Here is a 14921-nt window from a genome sequence, read left to right as displayed (position 1 = left end):
AAAGAGTTTTGGGGGCTTCATTGTTGTATTCTCTCTTAGAGAAGGGAAAGTCTCTAGTACTCTTTTGATGCTGAAGCATAATTTCTGAAGCTCTCCACTTCCCTTCCTTTCCCAACTTGCCCTTTATGTGTTAGGCTGTTTTTTTCTCTCTTACATCAGCTAGTCTGGAGGGGGATCAAGACAAGGAGGGACAAAATTGGATTTTTTCTGATTAACTTGGCAGTTATGGCTTCAGTTGGTAGAAATCAGTTTAATTATTTTTTTTAGAGCCTGCAAAGTATGTTCAACTATCTCCAGTATGGGAGTGACTCATAGAAAGAGATTTCCCAAAGTTTACCTAATTTATTTCAAGGCCCCAATGAGTCTAACCCAAGTTAGAATTGAAATTGAATCGATAAAAAAAATTGGAACAAAGCAGCAGAACAGAGATAATATATTGTCTGGGGGAACTTACAAGTATCCATTGTAATTCAGGAACATCCAGTATCCTTTCATTAGTGTTATCCATTGATTTTACCCTGAAGTCAGTGTCTTATTAATTTGGGGGTCTTTATGCTTGTCCCTGTTCCTGTGAGTCAAGAAGAATGATAGTAATATTAACAGACATCAGAAAGATATGCCTATCAATAGCCCATTTAACCGAATTCTTTAAAAAACTTAGGATCTGTGTGCTCTTTGAAGAGAACGCAGAATGAGCTCCTTCTGTCATTTGTATTGGCATTCCGTCTGATGCATATGTTTCCTTTAGCAGTATAAAAGACTTTTAAATGTCTGCCAGCAGTTCATCTCTTCTTGGCTTATGACCTCAGATGGTTTGAGTGTCCTCCCTCTGTTGAACTTATATATAGAAGCAACACCATTCAGTGTCCTCAATGCCATATTTGTGTGCCTCCATATGATTATTGCCAGTGGCCAGGTCTCCAGTTCTCCTGTCTTCAGTCTGGGGAAGTCAAATGTTTTGTCCATTCATTGTTATGAAATAAATGTAGGAAGGGGGCAATGCATTTTCATTTTGGAACATGTATGTTAACCGTGGATATAAATGATGTATGTCGGTGAGGAAATGCCAGTGTATTAGATCTAAGTAGGTGTGACTGAGATTTCTTACGTCTAAAAGGTAAATGCTGTATTAGAGAGAATTCATGGCCTTTGGAAATGTAGGTAGTTCTAAAATCCTCATTTCCTTTTGTGTCCAAACTGATGGAAAAAAAGCCATCTTGATGGTCCACTTTGATCAAACTGTTTCCTTCATCGAGCAGATAAGCATTCGGAATTATCACTTTTTAAAACTTTTATGATGGTACTTTACAATTTCTGAATGAGTTTCAGGGTCAAATGAGTTCTATGGGGTTGTGAGTACTATTAGTTTCTTTACTATCTTACATCTTTTAATATTAAGGCAGCCTTTTGCATCCAAAATTATTGTCCGGTACCTATCCTGTTCTTGGTTACTTAGACATTCTGTCTGGAGCTGTCTTTCCAACCATTATTCTGAAATAAATGAATTATGATGATCATTCTTTATTCAGCCTCAGCTCCTGCCTTTTTCCTTTGGCTTCATCATTACAGTTAAAAAAAAAAAATCCATTCTGAAGTGTCATTTGGAATGCAAAGACTCTCTTTGTAAAAAAAAATTATTTGTCTCTGGTACTATGATAGTTGCAGGCATCTAGCTAAGAGAAATGTAATTAGAAGTAGACCTCGATTTTGTTTAGGTCTTACTTTTTTCTCAGTACTATTCCAGTACTTTTCTTCTGGCTTCTTGTATTTTCTTTGAACTTTTAGAGTAATTTAAATACTTAGGTTTCCCTTCTTATATAGTGCTTTTATCTAAATATAGGAGTTACTGAACCTCTTGTAACCCAAGGGAAATTATAGTCAGTTAGGAATAAAAGATGTTTAATAATCCAAAACTTATTTAATAGAGAAAGAGTAGGGTGAAGTAACCTATCTGAAAAAGGAATTTTAAATGCATCTTGTATGTTACCATAAGAAAGTCAAATGAATTTATAGGCAGGGCAAGTGTACCCTCTTCTTTTAAAAAAATTGTTTTCCATTTTATTAGTGAATGTTGGCCACATCATAGACTTGTGGTAAAGTCAGTGCAGAAACATTGTGTGTTGTGGACACATTGAGTCTTTTAGTTTGTGATAAACTGTTAGCCTAACTTGACTTGGAGTGATCATAAAAGATTCTGTCTTTGGGGAGTTTTTTGCTTTTGTATAGATCTTATTTTAAAATGGCTTGGTATGTAAACCTATGCAATTACTGCATTTCTAATAACTTTTGAGTTGCATGCTGTATTATTCTTATTTTAAGTATACCCTTTATCCTCTAAAAAAAAATAAACCTCATAAAAAAAGAACTCCTGACTTATAGGCAGGATCAGCCTATAATTGACACCCCTACAGTTATGACTTTTGTACTTACTGTATTTTTGTGTTATGTAATAAAAATACCAGGTCAGAATTTTTTTCAGAATAGTTTTTATTTTGGAATGTTTAGTGCATTTAACACTTTAGGTCCTTTCCTTGGCTGTTTGACTCTTCCATAGGATTTTGGAAAGGGTACTAGCAGCTTGAGGCCTTTATCTCTAGTTACTGGCTCTGATTTAGGGGAGAAAGCTTGTTTGTTTTTTTAATTGAACATGAAAGTAGCAGGTTAACTTATAATTGCAACAAATGGTGTGTGAGGGCAGCTCCCTCATCCCCCACCCAAAAAAGAAAAAAACTCACAGTATGACTTGTTTTATTACGAATTCTAAGGACAACAAAGCATGGTGCATCACAAGTAGAATTGCTACTGCTATTCCCCAAGAGCCCTTAAGAGACTTAATTGAAAAATATTTCATTTAAACAATAGAAAGTAGTAGTTATTCCTTAGATGCCTTGTCATTTTTATTATTTTGCATGAAGAAATTGCATTGAAATTGCATTGAAAATTGAAATTAAAATTTTCTCATGCTTCTATTAAATTATTAAAAATGGAACTTTGAGGTAGAAAGGCTTTACTCTAGAAGTAAACTGAAGTATATCTACAGGGTAGTAAAAATTCAATACAATTTGGACCTGACCCAGGAATTATATAATTTTCCTAGTGATATTACAAGGGTATAACTACATTTTATTGTTTCATTTCCATAACAGTAATTAGTCTGTTTCTTTTAATTATAGTTTATTGCCATGAAAAGGAGGACGTGATAAGGTGTTCACCTTATAAAATTTGGCTTACGTATGAAATCTGGCAGGTATATACATTTGTGTACATGTGTAAGTATGTAGAGCATTGCTAAGTATAGTAAAGATCTACTGACACCTTGTTGAGCATATTTTAAGGTAAATGCTAGTGTTGTTTTTCTGAAGGAGTCTTAAAATGTATATTTTTGTATTTACACTTAAGAACTGTATATATGCTGTGGAGATGTGCATGGGCATCATAACCCTGTAATAGGAGTTTAACAGCATTGAGAAAATAAGGGAGTGAATGATTTGCTGTGGATGACTAGTTCTTGTTTCTTCACTATTATCTGCTATTTTCCTCTGTTTTTAGAATTCTGGTAATTACAGTATATTTTTATTTCAGTCAGCTACCTCAGTGACATTTTGTGGATCATATTTTACAGGTTAATTTTGCATTGTGTTCAATTGCTTTCTTGTATTGCTTCCTTTTAAAATTAAGATGCATGCTCAAAATCTGTTATGTATCTGTTTGGATTTGTGTATCTTCCTCACCGGGCTTAGAAATGTACTTCCATTTCTTACCAGATACTTAGATAACTCTCACTGCAGTCTGAAGACAAAGAGCAGGTCTTGCTTCTGGAATACTAAATGCTGAAGTACTTTTTATAGCCCAGGGCTTTTCTAGGTTGATATGCTGATAAAGTTTCAATTACTACAAATATTTTGAGAAGTCTTTTATCCTTTCAACTTAGGTAATACAGCGACCTGTGGAATATGAGTGATGACAAACCCTTTTTATGCACAGCCCCTGGATGTGGCCAGGTAATGGGATGACAGGAATCTATTAATGTAGGCCAAAGAAAAGAAAAGTGGGAGTGTAGAAAGAGCAAAATGTATTTGGTTAGATTTTAAGAATAGAGATTTCTTAATGATAGTTGCTGGAACGTGACTGTGTAGTGTTGTTATGCTGTAAAGCAGGTGGTAGCAAGAAAGTTTGTTGGTTTAACCATGCTGTCCACAGCAGGATAAATTTTCATAACCCCAGGTCATATATCTGTCAGAAAAAAAAATACTTTTTTGTGTCAATTCTGTTGTAATTTTCTAAATGGAATCAAATAATGCATTAACATGTACGATATTGTTCATCATTTTGTTAACCCTCTATAAGAATTAGATGCAAACTAAGTGTGATGCGCGCTCTGGTATTCAGGAAGTCTCTGGACGTTAACTGATGGCAGAGAACGTGTGTAGCAATGCACAAGGGCATCACTATACAATGTTGAAAAGTTTCAGAAAACTTCTGAGTCTCTCCCCATGCGTATAATAATCTGGTATGTAGACTGATAATGACAGCTTTGTGATAAGTGAAGAAATTTAATGAGATATAATGAAAGCATCATCTAAAAATATAATACTTTATTCCTTTGCATGGCACACTTTTTAAAAGAAAATATTGATTGTGGAAAGTAAATTCAAGTTGAAAAAAAAGGTAAAAAGCTTTTATGCAAGCACAGAGGTTATAAGGTTGCAAATGTATTTATTTGGTTTTTTTCTAAAATTGAGAGACAATTTGGGTGCATCTCAAATGCAAGGATGTCTGCATTTTCAAAGGAATACTTTACATAGTGGAAAAGTAATCCTTCATTAATTTTTTTTTGTTTTCATGTACCACTTTTTAGCATATATTTTGTACATCGACATAAAAAAATAAATATGACTAGAAAGGAAGGGGAAATGTTTCTGAATACTTTATTATCTGGTTATTTAAGATGATGTAGTTTTCATACTGTATAGTTGACTTGGTAACCACAAATAGGGAAGTTTTCTTTTATCTATTGTATTATCATTCTGTGTCATGGATTTATATATAATAATTTGGAAACTTGTAGGTTTGCGATTCATATAGAATAGGACCATATTGGTCTGTTATGAGTTAATTTTATTATGATATTAATTCACTTTTATTTATTTAGATTTATACATGTTCAAAAGTTATCTTAATATTTGCTATGATAACTTTAATTTTTGCATGCTAACTTTCTTAAACTTACTATTCTGTTACCATAGCCATTTCCATTTAGTGTAGGAAAAAATGAGGTTTTTAATATGTTTAATACACTCAGATGCATCAAAATTGGCAGAAGAGGGATATTTTTCAAAATAATTTTACTTTTCCCTATTCCGTTATCAGTACCAGCTTGCTCAAGAATGTTCTGGTTTCAGATCTTCCACAGAATAGTCATGGGGCCCAGGTGGCCACCAGTGGCTTCTGTTGTTGGGCAGAGAGAGGGAGGTGTGGCATGTGAGGAGAGAAGGGCTGATAAGGGCCAAAAAAACCAGGGCACTCCCAGATACCAGCTTAAACTGGAGTATAAGGAGAAGGGGTTCAGACTCCTCCAGAAGGACAGGCGTTACCCAGACCCTGTATAACACGTGTTGGGGGCAGGAAGAGAGACTCAAAGCCTACTGAAATGGTTGTCCCTCTCCCCCCAATCCTGGGTCACACATGGGATGTGAGACCTCTCAGATACTAGTTCACATTCTAGACTGTGAGAAAGAGGACTGTAAATGGGAAGTATGTTCCCCTACTTCTGCCACTGATAGCAAACTCGGTCAAGAAAGGGATGAGGGAATGTGTGGTGCACATCTAGGGTGCAGACAGAAGTGCAGCTCCCAGCTGTAACTCAGAACTTTTCTGCAAAGCATTCTGAGTTACAATGTTACCCTGGACTAAACAGAAGTTCACTATTGGTTCCAGGTGGTAGGGGGATGGCCTGGGAGCCTGAAGCCAGGTTCCTATAGGAACAGCCTTAGCTCTCTGTTTTCAGAATGGGAGGGAGGAAAGACAATGGAGGGAGCTCATTTTTGGGGCTCCCTAGCTGGTGCTGAAGGGTGGGGTGGGTGAATTGGAACCTCAGGGGTGCTTCAATACACCCACCCTTCTGGGGGGAGGGTCTGAAAAATCCCCAGACTGAACTCCGTTTCCCCACTCCCATTCTGAAAAACAGCACCAGGCTGGGAGCAGTACAGACGCACGTTACAGAACATGCTATATTTTGAAACATCTTTATCTGATCTCTCATGCAATGAGAGATCAGATTTTCACCCAATCAACCATTTTTGAACCTGTCTTCACCCTTACACTAGTGTTTGGCCATGGCAATAAACTGCTTTCTGTGGCCAGATCAAGTGAAATTTGTCACTTCTGTCTACACCCCTAGATTTCCCTTACACTAATAAGGTAGTTATCCAATAGTATGCTGATTCTCAGTACCTGTTCCAGAGCACAGTTCTAAGGGACAGAGACTTCTTACCTCAAAAAAACCCCTCTTGCCTATCAACCCTCACAACATTCTCCCTCACTGGTTTCACCCTCCCTGCTGTATTCCTCAAAACTACCTTGACATTTACACACCTTTTGATTACGTTATGAGAAATTCCTGTGGAGAAGGGCAGTGTTTCAGGACCGCCTGGCCTGATAAGCCAGTGTCAGGGTACAACCCAGAAATGGCAGTAGAAAATTGTAAGCCCAGAGGATCAGGAACAGACAAGGTCAGGTGCCAGAAGCAGGGATCCAGATTAGAGCTACAAGCCACAGGGTCAGGATCCAGAAGCAGGGTCTGGACTGAAACCAGGAGTGCAGGGGGTGTGGAGCCAGGAAGTAGGAATTGGGAAACTAGAAGTCAGTAGGCAGGAATCAGGAAACTAAGATCCAGAAGCCCAGGCTAGACAGAGAGCCATCTATACTCTTAAATAGATTGAGCTTTGAAAATACTGCTGCTTCTCTGCAAGGAGCCCTACCTTCTCAGGTAGCTGGAGTTAGCTAGAGCTAGTTAGGCAGCTGGGCAGCTAGACCCACTAAGGTAATTGGGGTCAACTGCGAGCTAACTAGCCTGCCTGCTGCCCCAACTCCTGAGACCCAGTGACACATTTTCCTTGAATTCTACTGTTTCATTGTTCAAGAAAAGGGATAAAAACTGAGTCTTGGTTCAGTTACCCTGCTGGTATTTTCTCTTTCTTCTTTCTAGCCAGGGCTAAGTTTCCTAGATAATATTTTAAGAGTAAAATCATAATTTGCATGTGGATTTAAAAGCACTTTAAAATATTCTTACTAATGAGGAAGCTTGCTGTTGCAGCCAAATTTCCAAAATTATCCCAGGCAGAATGCACAGAGAAATGAAAGATTGTAATGTACATCCACTGAAAGCTGCCCAAGGGTAGAGTTAAAAATACCAAATTATGTGGGTATAGTTCAAGAAAATGGACTGCCACATGTTTCATTCAACCCCACAGTTTCTGTGAGAAAAGCTTACCTGGAAATCTTTCTGACCAAAGACAGATACATATCCATGTAAAAAGTCAGCTGATAATTTGGTAATAATGGTGGTTTTACATGTGAAAATGACTTTCCATATCCTTATTTCATTTCAGTCGCATTCAGAATTTTAACTATATTTTAAAACTTTTTGCCACAGCGTTTTACCAACGAAGATCATTTGGCTGTCCATAAACATAAACATGAGATGACACTGAAATTTGGTCCAGCTCGTAATGACAGTGTCATTGTGGCTGGTTAGTATATATTTTTATTAATGGCTTATCCATCTTTCTCCTGGAATGTTCACAAATTTTGTTTATTTTCTGTACATACTTTAACTTCTATAAAGTGGTGAAAGCAAATACCATAGGATTACTGTATAGTACAGTCTGACAAGTGCTTATCCATTTTATTTCCCTGTAAATCACTTATTTTGACACATACATAGCTTAAATATGGGTTTAATTTTTACTAATGCAGTAGTTTATTAACTGTCATACATACAAAAGCACTGTTGCTGTGCTTAACCAATTCTGAAATTTAGGTTCTGGACACACAATAAATTATCAGTGTGGAATAAGAGCTGATGCCCTAGGCTGACATAGCTCCCTCATATCCAACTTGAAATTATCCTGGGTAAAAAGTTAAATAAAACTGCACTGAGATACATATATCCCAAAATAGCCATTTCTCAAGCCAAACAGGCTTTCACTTGTTTCCCTGTCACCTTGGCAAGGTAACAGGTAGCAGGGAATCAGAAGGTTTGAAGGGACCTCAAGGGCCATTTGTCCCCACCCCCAGTAGCACGTATTTCATGCTAATACCCCTAAGATGACTGGTATCTATCCTCCTTAAAGCCAATGTACAAAACCAGAGTAAACATTTTGTGTGTTGAACTATTTTCTATGGTCTTGGTTGCTTGGTTTAAATGATTTTTTTTTTTTTTTTTTTTTTTTGCTAAAACCTCTTTTACATATTTCAGTTGCCTCAGGGAAATTAATCAATAGTTTAATGTAAATAGATTTTTAGAAAGGAGGTAAATGTAGCTTAGTTTTTGTTTAAATCTAAACTACTTCCTTACTATATGTGTCTTCAGACTTTCATGTCTGAACTCTTAGCATTTTCTTTGTCACAGTCATATTTTCTTGTTTTTCTCAAAATAAATTAGCCTTCCAAACTTCACAGGACAGGGGTATGTCTGTGACTTGTAAACACCCAAACAATTACTAATAGATCATTTAAAATATTTAAGTTCTTCAGGGATAGTGTACATATAACTACTCCAGGAATACAATCAGAAGCTTTTCCAGCAGTGGAAAAGACGTACTTAATTACACAAAGATTCCAGTCCTTCTGTTCAGCTTTCCTTGTTTGTAAGTTACTATTTTATTAGGGGAGACACAAACTGTATTCATGGTAGACATTTAAAAATATAAATGCTGTAGAGGTGCACCGATATATTGATCCATATCATATCGGCACTGATAAAAGGAAAATTGACATTATCAGCAATCAGCTTTTTTTGGCTGGTGTTGCTAATATTGTCACAGATAAATGCCACATGCACATGCGCAGCTGCAGCATGCATGCAGCCAGGAATGCAGCCTGGCAGCTTGGGGAGCAGTGTCTGGCTGGTAAGTCTGTGGGAGGGGGGAGAAGTGTGCAGGAGGGAAGGGGTGTGGGGGGTGGATTGAGGAAGGGAATGGAGCAGGCGTGGCTCCTGTTGCTGTGCGCATCCCCAGAGGAGGCATGGGGGTCATGTGCCCTCTGGATTTGTGCATGGGGAGAGGACAGGCTGCCTACTGTGGGCTCGGGGCCTGGAGCTGTGTTGGATTCTTCCTGACGGATCTGCCGGCCAGTAAGTTTGTGGTGGGGAGGGAAGGAGCATTGGTGGGGGTGGGGGATCAGATTTCACTCTTTTGATCTGCGGATTTCACTCTCTTGCTCTGCCCCCCCCCATGTCCCTCCCCTCTCCCCTTCCCCTTCCTCCCCACAGACTTACTGCCTGGATGCTGTTCTCCAAGCTGCCAGACTGCATATCAGCTATTGTATTGGTATTGGCCGATATGGCTGATTAATAATTGGCCATCAGTATTGGCCAATAAAATCTTTATCGGTACACCCTATAACGCTGTTTGCAGTGGTACAATTAAAAATAATGAGCACCTGTCACATAAGTCATTGAAAGTCAAGTAATGGAAGAGTTCTTCATCTACCTTCCTTACCCTAATCCAGTACTTATGTGATATTCACACACTGTCACATAACTGTCACTGAAATCTTTTATAACATTACTTTCTTATACTGATATTATATAAAAACTAATAATGTACAAGTGCTAAGTGAACTAAATGAAGTATGCACGTTAACCAAAATATAAAATGAGTATGGAATGTTTTCACAGACTAGGTGCCAGGATATCAATAAGTCTTCTGTGAGTTTAATTTCACACCCTTTAAATCAGTAAGGTTTGGCATACTATCTTCACCATACTTCCTATGATTATTATAACTTTAGTACAAATAACACGTCTCTTAATAACAAGGGGAGTAGTCGCTATGGCCCCTGGCAGACATTATATTTATGGTGCATTAGCATGTTAATTGGACCATAAATATCAGCATACCACATGCGCAAGTTATTTAATGTGGAACATCTTTGGTTGGTTTGTATCACGCTTTAATTTGAACGTATGGCATGATCCTACAAGGGCAAGATCCTGAGATTGGGAAGGTGCTTCTTGTGCCTATATGCAGCCCAGCTGCATGTATGCCTGTGGCCATCCCCCGCTGCCTCCCATGGCTAAACTATATGGTATGTCTTTCAAGAGGCAGGATGTGGCTGTGTCCCAGAACAGAGACCTGTCCCCAGCCTGGTTTACCTGCCCCAAGACGCAGCCACCCCTTGCTGCTTGAAAGGCAGTTGGTGCACTCTGCATACCAGGACATTTAAAGCTATGTGACTTTAAATGCATCATGCAGCTTTAAATCTCTTGGTGTGCCTTTCAGGGGACAGAGGGTGATTGTGTCCTAGACCTGCTGCCCTCTGTGTGGTCCCACTGATCACCTGATTAGGGGGGAGGTTTGTCAGGTGCCAACTCTTGGTCTGGAACATGGCCACCCCATGTCCCTTGAAAGGAGTGCCATACAGCCTGACATCCCCAGGTTCCCTAGTGCCAGCTGCTCATTAAGTCTTTAAAGGTCCAGGTGCAAGGGGAGCCCTGGACTGGGAGACTAGTTCTCTGATCCAGGGCTCTCCTACTCTGCAGATGTATCTTCCTAAAAAGCATATGTCCTGCCATGTAGATCTGGCATGGCAGGATGCAAAAACAGACTGTAACCCTGTAAACACCATCTTTCCTTGTTTTTAATTGTGGGTATTCATACAAGAGGACCTCTCAACACTTTGAAAATAGGGCCTCCTTTTTCTTAATCTGATCTGCTGTACTAGTCCAGGAATTTAAGAAAAAATCTTTGTAGTCAACAGGTAGAGATAGCTAGAACTTAGACTTTTGATGATAGCCCCCTTCTATGTATACTATAAAGCAGTGGACCCCCGGGGGTCCACAGACTATGTCCAAGGGGTCCACAAAAGATGACTGTGATCAATCAACAGTATGTGAATACCCACACTTACAATTCAAAGGGGTCTGCACCTCCATTCAAAATTTTTTAGGGGTCCACAAATAAAAAAAGGTTGAAAACCACTGCTATAAGGGGCTAACCAGTTCACAAACCTCAGTTGTTTGTCTCCAGCAGGTGGAGCATCAGTACCCCTTCTGACTGACCTGAACAAAAGAGAGAAAGGAGTATGCCTCGGAGGCGTGGGAGACTTTTTAACCACATGTCATATCTCCCTTTACAACCTTGTCCCTGGGTTTTGGAATGAAAAAGTCTTCCCAATTACCAAAACTGCAAGTGAATGCCACCTTCCAAATATACCATTATTAATGTAAATACCATTTTTAATATGATTTTTTTTATATATGCAACCTCTTGTGCCTCCAAACTAGCCTGGTACTTATTAAAGTCTATTTGAAAGGGGGATGAGAGGAATTAGAAGGTAACTCTTCTCTAAGCCCCCTCCTCCCACACCAGTAATTTATAGTCCAGTGCTAACCCAGACATAGGATTGTTGAGTTTTATATCTATTAATAACACCCAGGCTGAGTAAATGGTTTCTCTGTCAAGGTGAGAATTAGCATTCTTCTGTTTTGAAAAGTTTGCTCACAACATGTTTTATTAAAAATAACACACACCAGAAGGGTAAGAAAATTTACCCATGTGTCTGGTAAGTATCTTGTTTTAGTCATTTTAGTACTTTCGGCTCTAACTACTCTCTCAAATGTGTAAAAGCTAATATCTTATGAAACATGGAGTAACTGTCTACTAAGTTATTTTTAAGTAGTAAGTAGTTTTTAGGAAAAAATGAATGAAGAAATATCCTAAGCTACCAAAAATACTATTTTTTTTTCTACTTAGGAAAAAAAAAATCCAAATGTAAAATGATTGGAGTTTAGTTGTCAGAAAGAGTTATATGTCTATTTTTATTACAAGTAATTTAAATTAAATGGGTTGTTAATCTTAGTGATTGTGAGTTCAGGTAGAATGACATAGCAGGAAGCTTCTATAACACAAGTAAAAGCTGAATCTTAAATGTATTTTAAAATGAAGTTAGGTTAAGGTTTTTATTTGCATTTTTAGGTTTTTAATTGAATTTTCCCCTAAAGTATGCCCCAGTACTTTTAGTATTTTTGGATAAATAACCAAAGTAAAAATTAAATGACTAGTTGGCTTGTTGTATTGACAGTATTTTAATATTTTTATTCTGAAAATACCTATGCTAATTTGACTGTCATTTTGAAAAAAAAATTACATATTTTTCTTTTTCATTTCAGATCAGACACCAACACCAACTCGATTCTTGAAGAACTGTGAAGAAGTGGGTTTATTCAATGAGCTAGCAAGTCCTTTTGAAAATGAATTCAAAAAGGCTTCAGAAGATGACATTAAAAAAGTATGTTGGCCATATGGAAAAGTTACTGCAAACAGTTTTTTCCAGGGACCTGAGAGTTTCCATTCTTTTCATAATGTAGATGAGCTACTTTATATGGGAAATTATGGTCCAAAAATAAATGTTTTTTATTTTATCTTCAGTTCCTGAAATGAACCTGTTCATTAACATCTCAATGCCTGTATGTTATGTAGAAAAAACACAAGCTTAGAAACCAATCCTCCAACCAGTCCTGCTTTAACTTCATAAACTGTGGATTGTGCCACTGACAAGTTTTTTAAGGACCTGGTCCTTAGCCATTGAAATCAATATAGGCACTCTTTTACTCCAAGAGTCTTTGAGAATTCTGTAAACAAGATCCTAAAAAGATCCTGGGTTTTTTAGGAAAAAGCACAATACGAGTGAGTGAGGTAGGAATAACATATAAATATTGTTTTGCACATACATAGTAATTAGACAGCACTTTAAAACTATACACATTATTTCAACAAATATTTCGATTAGGGGTGCACAGATAGATTTTCTTGACCGATACTGACAGCCAATTATTAAGCAGCCATATTGGCCAATACTGATCCAATAGGCGATTTACAGGAAGAGACCCCAGCAGCTTGGAGAGCAGCCTCCTGCCAGTAAGTCTGTGCTGAGGAGGGCAGATCAAGGCTCTCATGTGAAGGAGGGAGTGAGGTGTGGGCAGGTGCTGCCCTGCTTGGGCGGTGAATGTGACCCCAGGGCTGGGAGTGGGATGGAGCTGCAGGCAACTCATTCAGAGAGAGGAGGGGGTCAGCTCCCCACGGCTGTGTGCACCCTCCCCCCAGATTTGTGCCCAGGGCAAGGGTGGGCTGTATACTGTGGTTTGGGGGCCAGGGGCTGTGCCAGCCATTCCCTGGCAAGGGAGCTGGGCCGGGACTGCTTTCAGAATGGACAGGGGCAGGGCAGGTGGCAGTGGAAGTGCTGGGAGCAGTGGCTGCAGGGTATTATGGGGAATTTGGGGGTGACTATAGCTCCCCAAGCCCTCCCCAGCATCGCCCCTGCTCAAGGCACCAGGGCTTCCAAGGGAAAGGCAGCAAAGCTGAATGCCCCAAGTGGGGGCATTTGTCGGTGACATTATTGGCCAAAAAAAGCTGATTGCCACTAATGTTAATTTTCCTGTTATTGGTGCTGATCCAATATGCAACTGATAGATCAGTGCACCTCTAATTGCAATTTAGTAATTTAAATCAGAGGTGCTCAATCTCTTGGCCTCACAGGCTGGATAAGTGGTGTGTGGCCAGATTGGGCCTTGTGCTGCCCTGCTTGGCCCTATGCTCAGTTTCCTTACCGTTTGCTTAGTCCTGTGCTGCTTTGCTTTGCTCCATGCCTCCCTGCACTGCCCTGCTCAGCTCCATGCCACCTCACTACCTAGTACCACACAGCTCAGCTCCATGCCGCTGCCCTGCACTGCCCCACTCAGCCCTGGCCCAGTCAGTCCCATGTACTCAGTCTAGCACACAGGGCCATGCCATGCAGCCCACAGGGCTTTCAGTGGGTCCAGAAATTTTGACAGCAGGGGAGTAGCAATTAGGTTCTACCAGTCCGCTGCTACCAAATTTTGAGACACGTGACAAATCCCATGGACTGGATGATGTGGCTCCATGGGCTGTGGGGTTAAGCACTCTTGTTTAAATGATGGTAAAAATCAAATACAGAATTTAAAGAAATGAAACACTATACAGGTGCGCCAATACATTGGTCCGATATCGGATCGGCACCAATACAAAGAAAATTGTATCAGAAATTGGCCTGATATGGCCAATAAATGCCTGTGCATGCACGCAGCCACAGCACAGCATGCAGACAGCAAGGAGTACAGCGTGGCAGCTTGGAGAGCTGCATGCAGCTAGGAAGTCTGTTGTGGAAGGGGGGGGAGGGAGGGAGGAAGCGGGGAGTAGATCAAGGCCCTTGTGTTGTGGGAGGGAGTGAGGCTGGGGCTGGGGCAGGTGGTGCCCAGCCAAGGCAGGGCAGCGCACAGGACGGAGCTGTGGCTCTTCTGGTGGGCATGGGGAGGGGGTGGGGTACAGCTCCTGCTGCTGTGTGCACCCCAGGAGGGCACAGGGGGCCTGTGCCTCCAGATCTACATGGGGCATGGCCGGGCTGCAGCTGCAGATTGGGGCCGGGGCTGCGCCAGGGTCTTCCTGGTGCATGGCCGGGGGGCAGTGCTGCACTCGGGGTGGGTGGTGGCAGCACTGAGAGGGGGGGACATGAGAGGGGGACTGCAGCAAATTTTAGGGTGGCTGCAGTTCCCCCCATCCCATCCCCCCTTGCCGGTGCCACCGCCACTTGCCCCAAGCACAGCTTGGCCCAGCCCCTGCCAGGAATAGTCCAGCACTGACCCAGCCCCAGCTTGCAGCTGCAACCCGCCCTGCCTCCCC

General features: G+C 40.2%; 1 protein-coding gene across 13 annotated transcripts in view; it reads left to right on the top strand.

The window, feature by feature from the left end:
* The window catches only part of ATF2 (activating transcription factor 2), an 82334-nt gene that overhangs the window by 10332 nt on the left and 57081 nt on the right, over window positions 1-14921 (top strand). For 6 of the 13 annotated variants that reach the window (XM_006020805.3, XM_025200492.1, XM_025200490.1 and 3 more), the window contains 4 exons: window positions 3174-3247; window positions 3932-4001; window positions 7655-7751; window positions 12395-12513. In XM_006020805.3, coding sequence (XP_006020867.1) covers window positions 3954-4001; window positions 7655-7751; window positions 12395-12513 — 264 coding nt within the window. In that variant the 5' untranslated portion in view covers window positions 3174-3247; window positions 3932-3953. Of the gene's footprint in view, window positions 1-3173; window positions 3248-3931; window positions 4002-4347; window positions 4511-7654; window positions 7752-11252; window positions 11449-12394; window positions 12514-14921 lie in introns of those variants that run through there. The other 7 variants (XM_006020806.3, XM_025200497.1, XM_025200499.1 and 4 more) reach the window with 6 other exon arrangements.

The sequence above is a fragment of the Alligator sinensis genome, unplaced genomic scaffold (genome assembly GCF_000455745.1).
Source record: "Alligator sinensis unplaced genomic scaffold, ASM45574v1 scaffold321_1, whole genome shotgun sequence".
NCBI lineage: Eukaryota > Metazoa > Chordata > Crocodylia > Alligatoridae > Alligator > Alligator sinensis.
The sequence above is the reverse complement of the archived record's forward strand: the minus strand, read 5'-3'. Positions and strand labels throughout refer to the sequence as shown.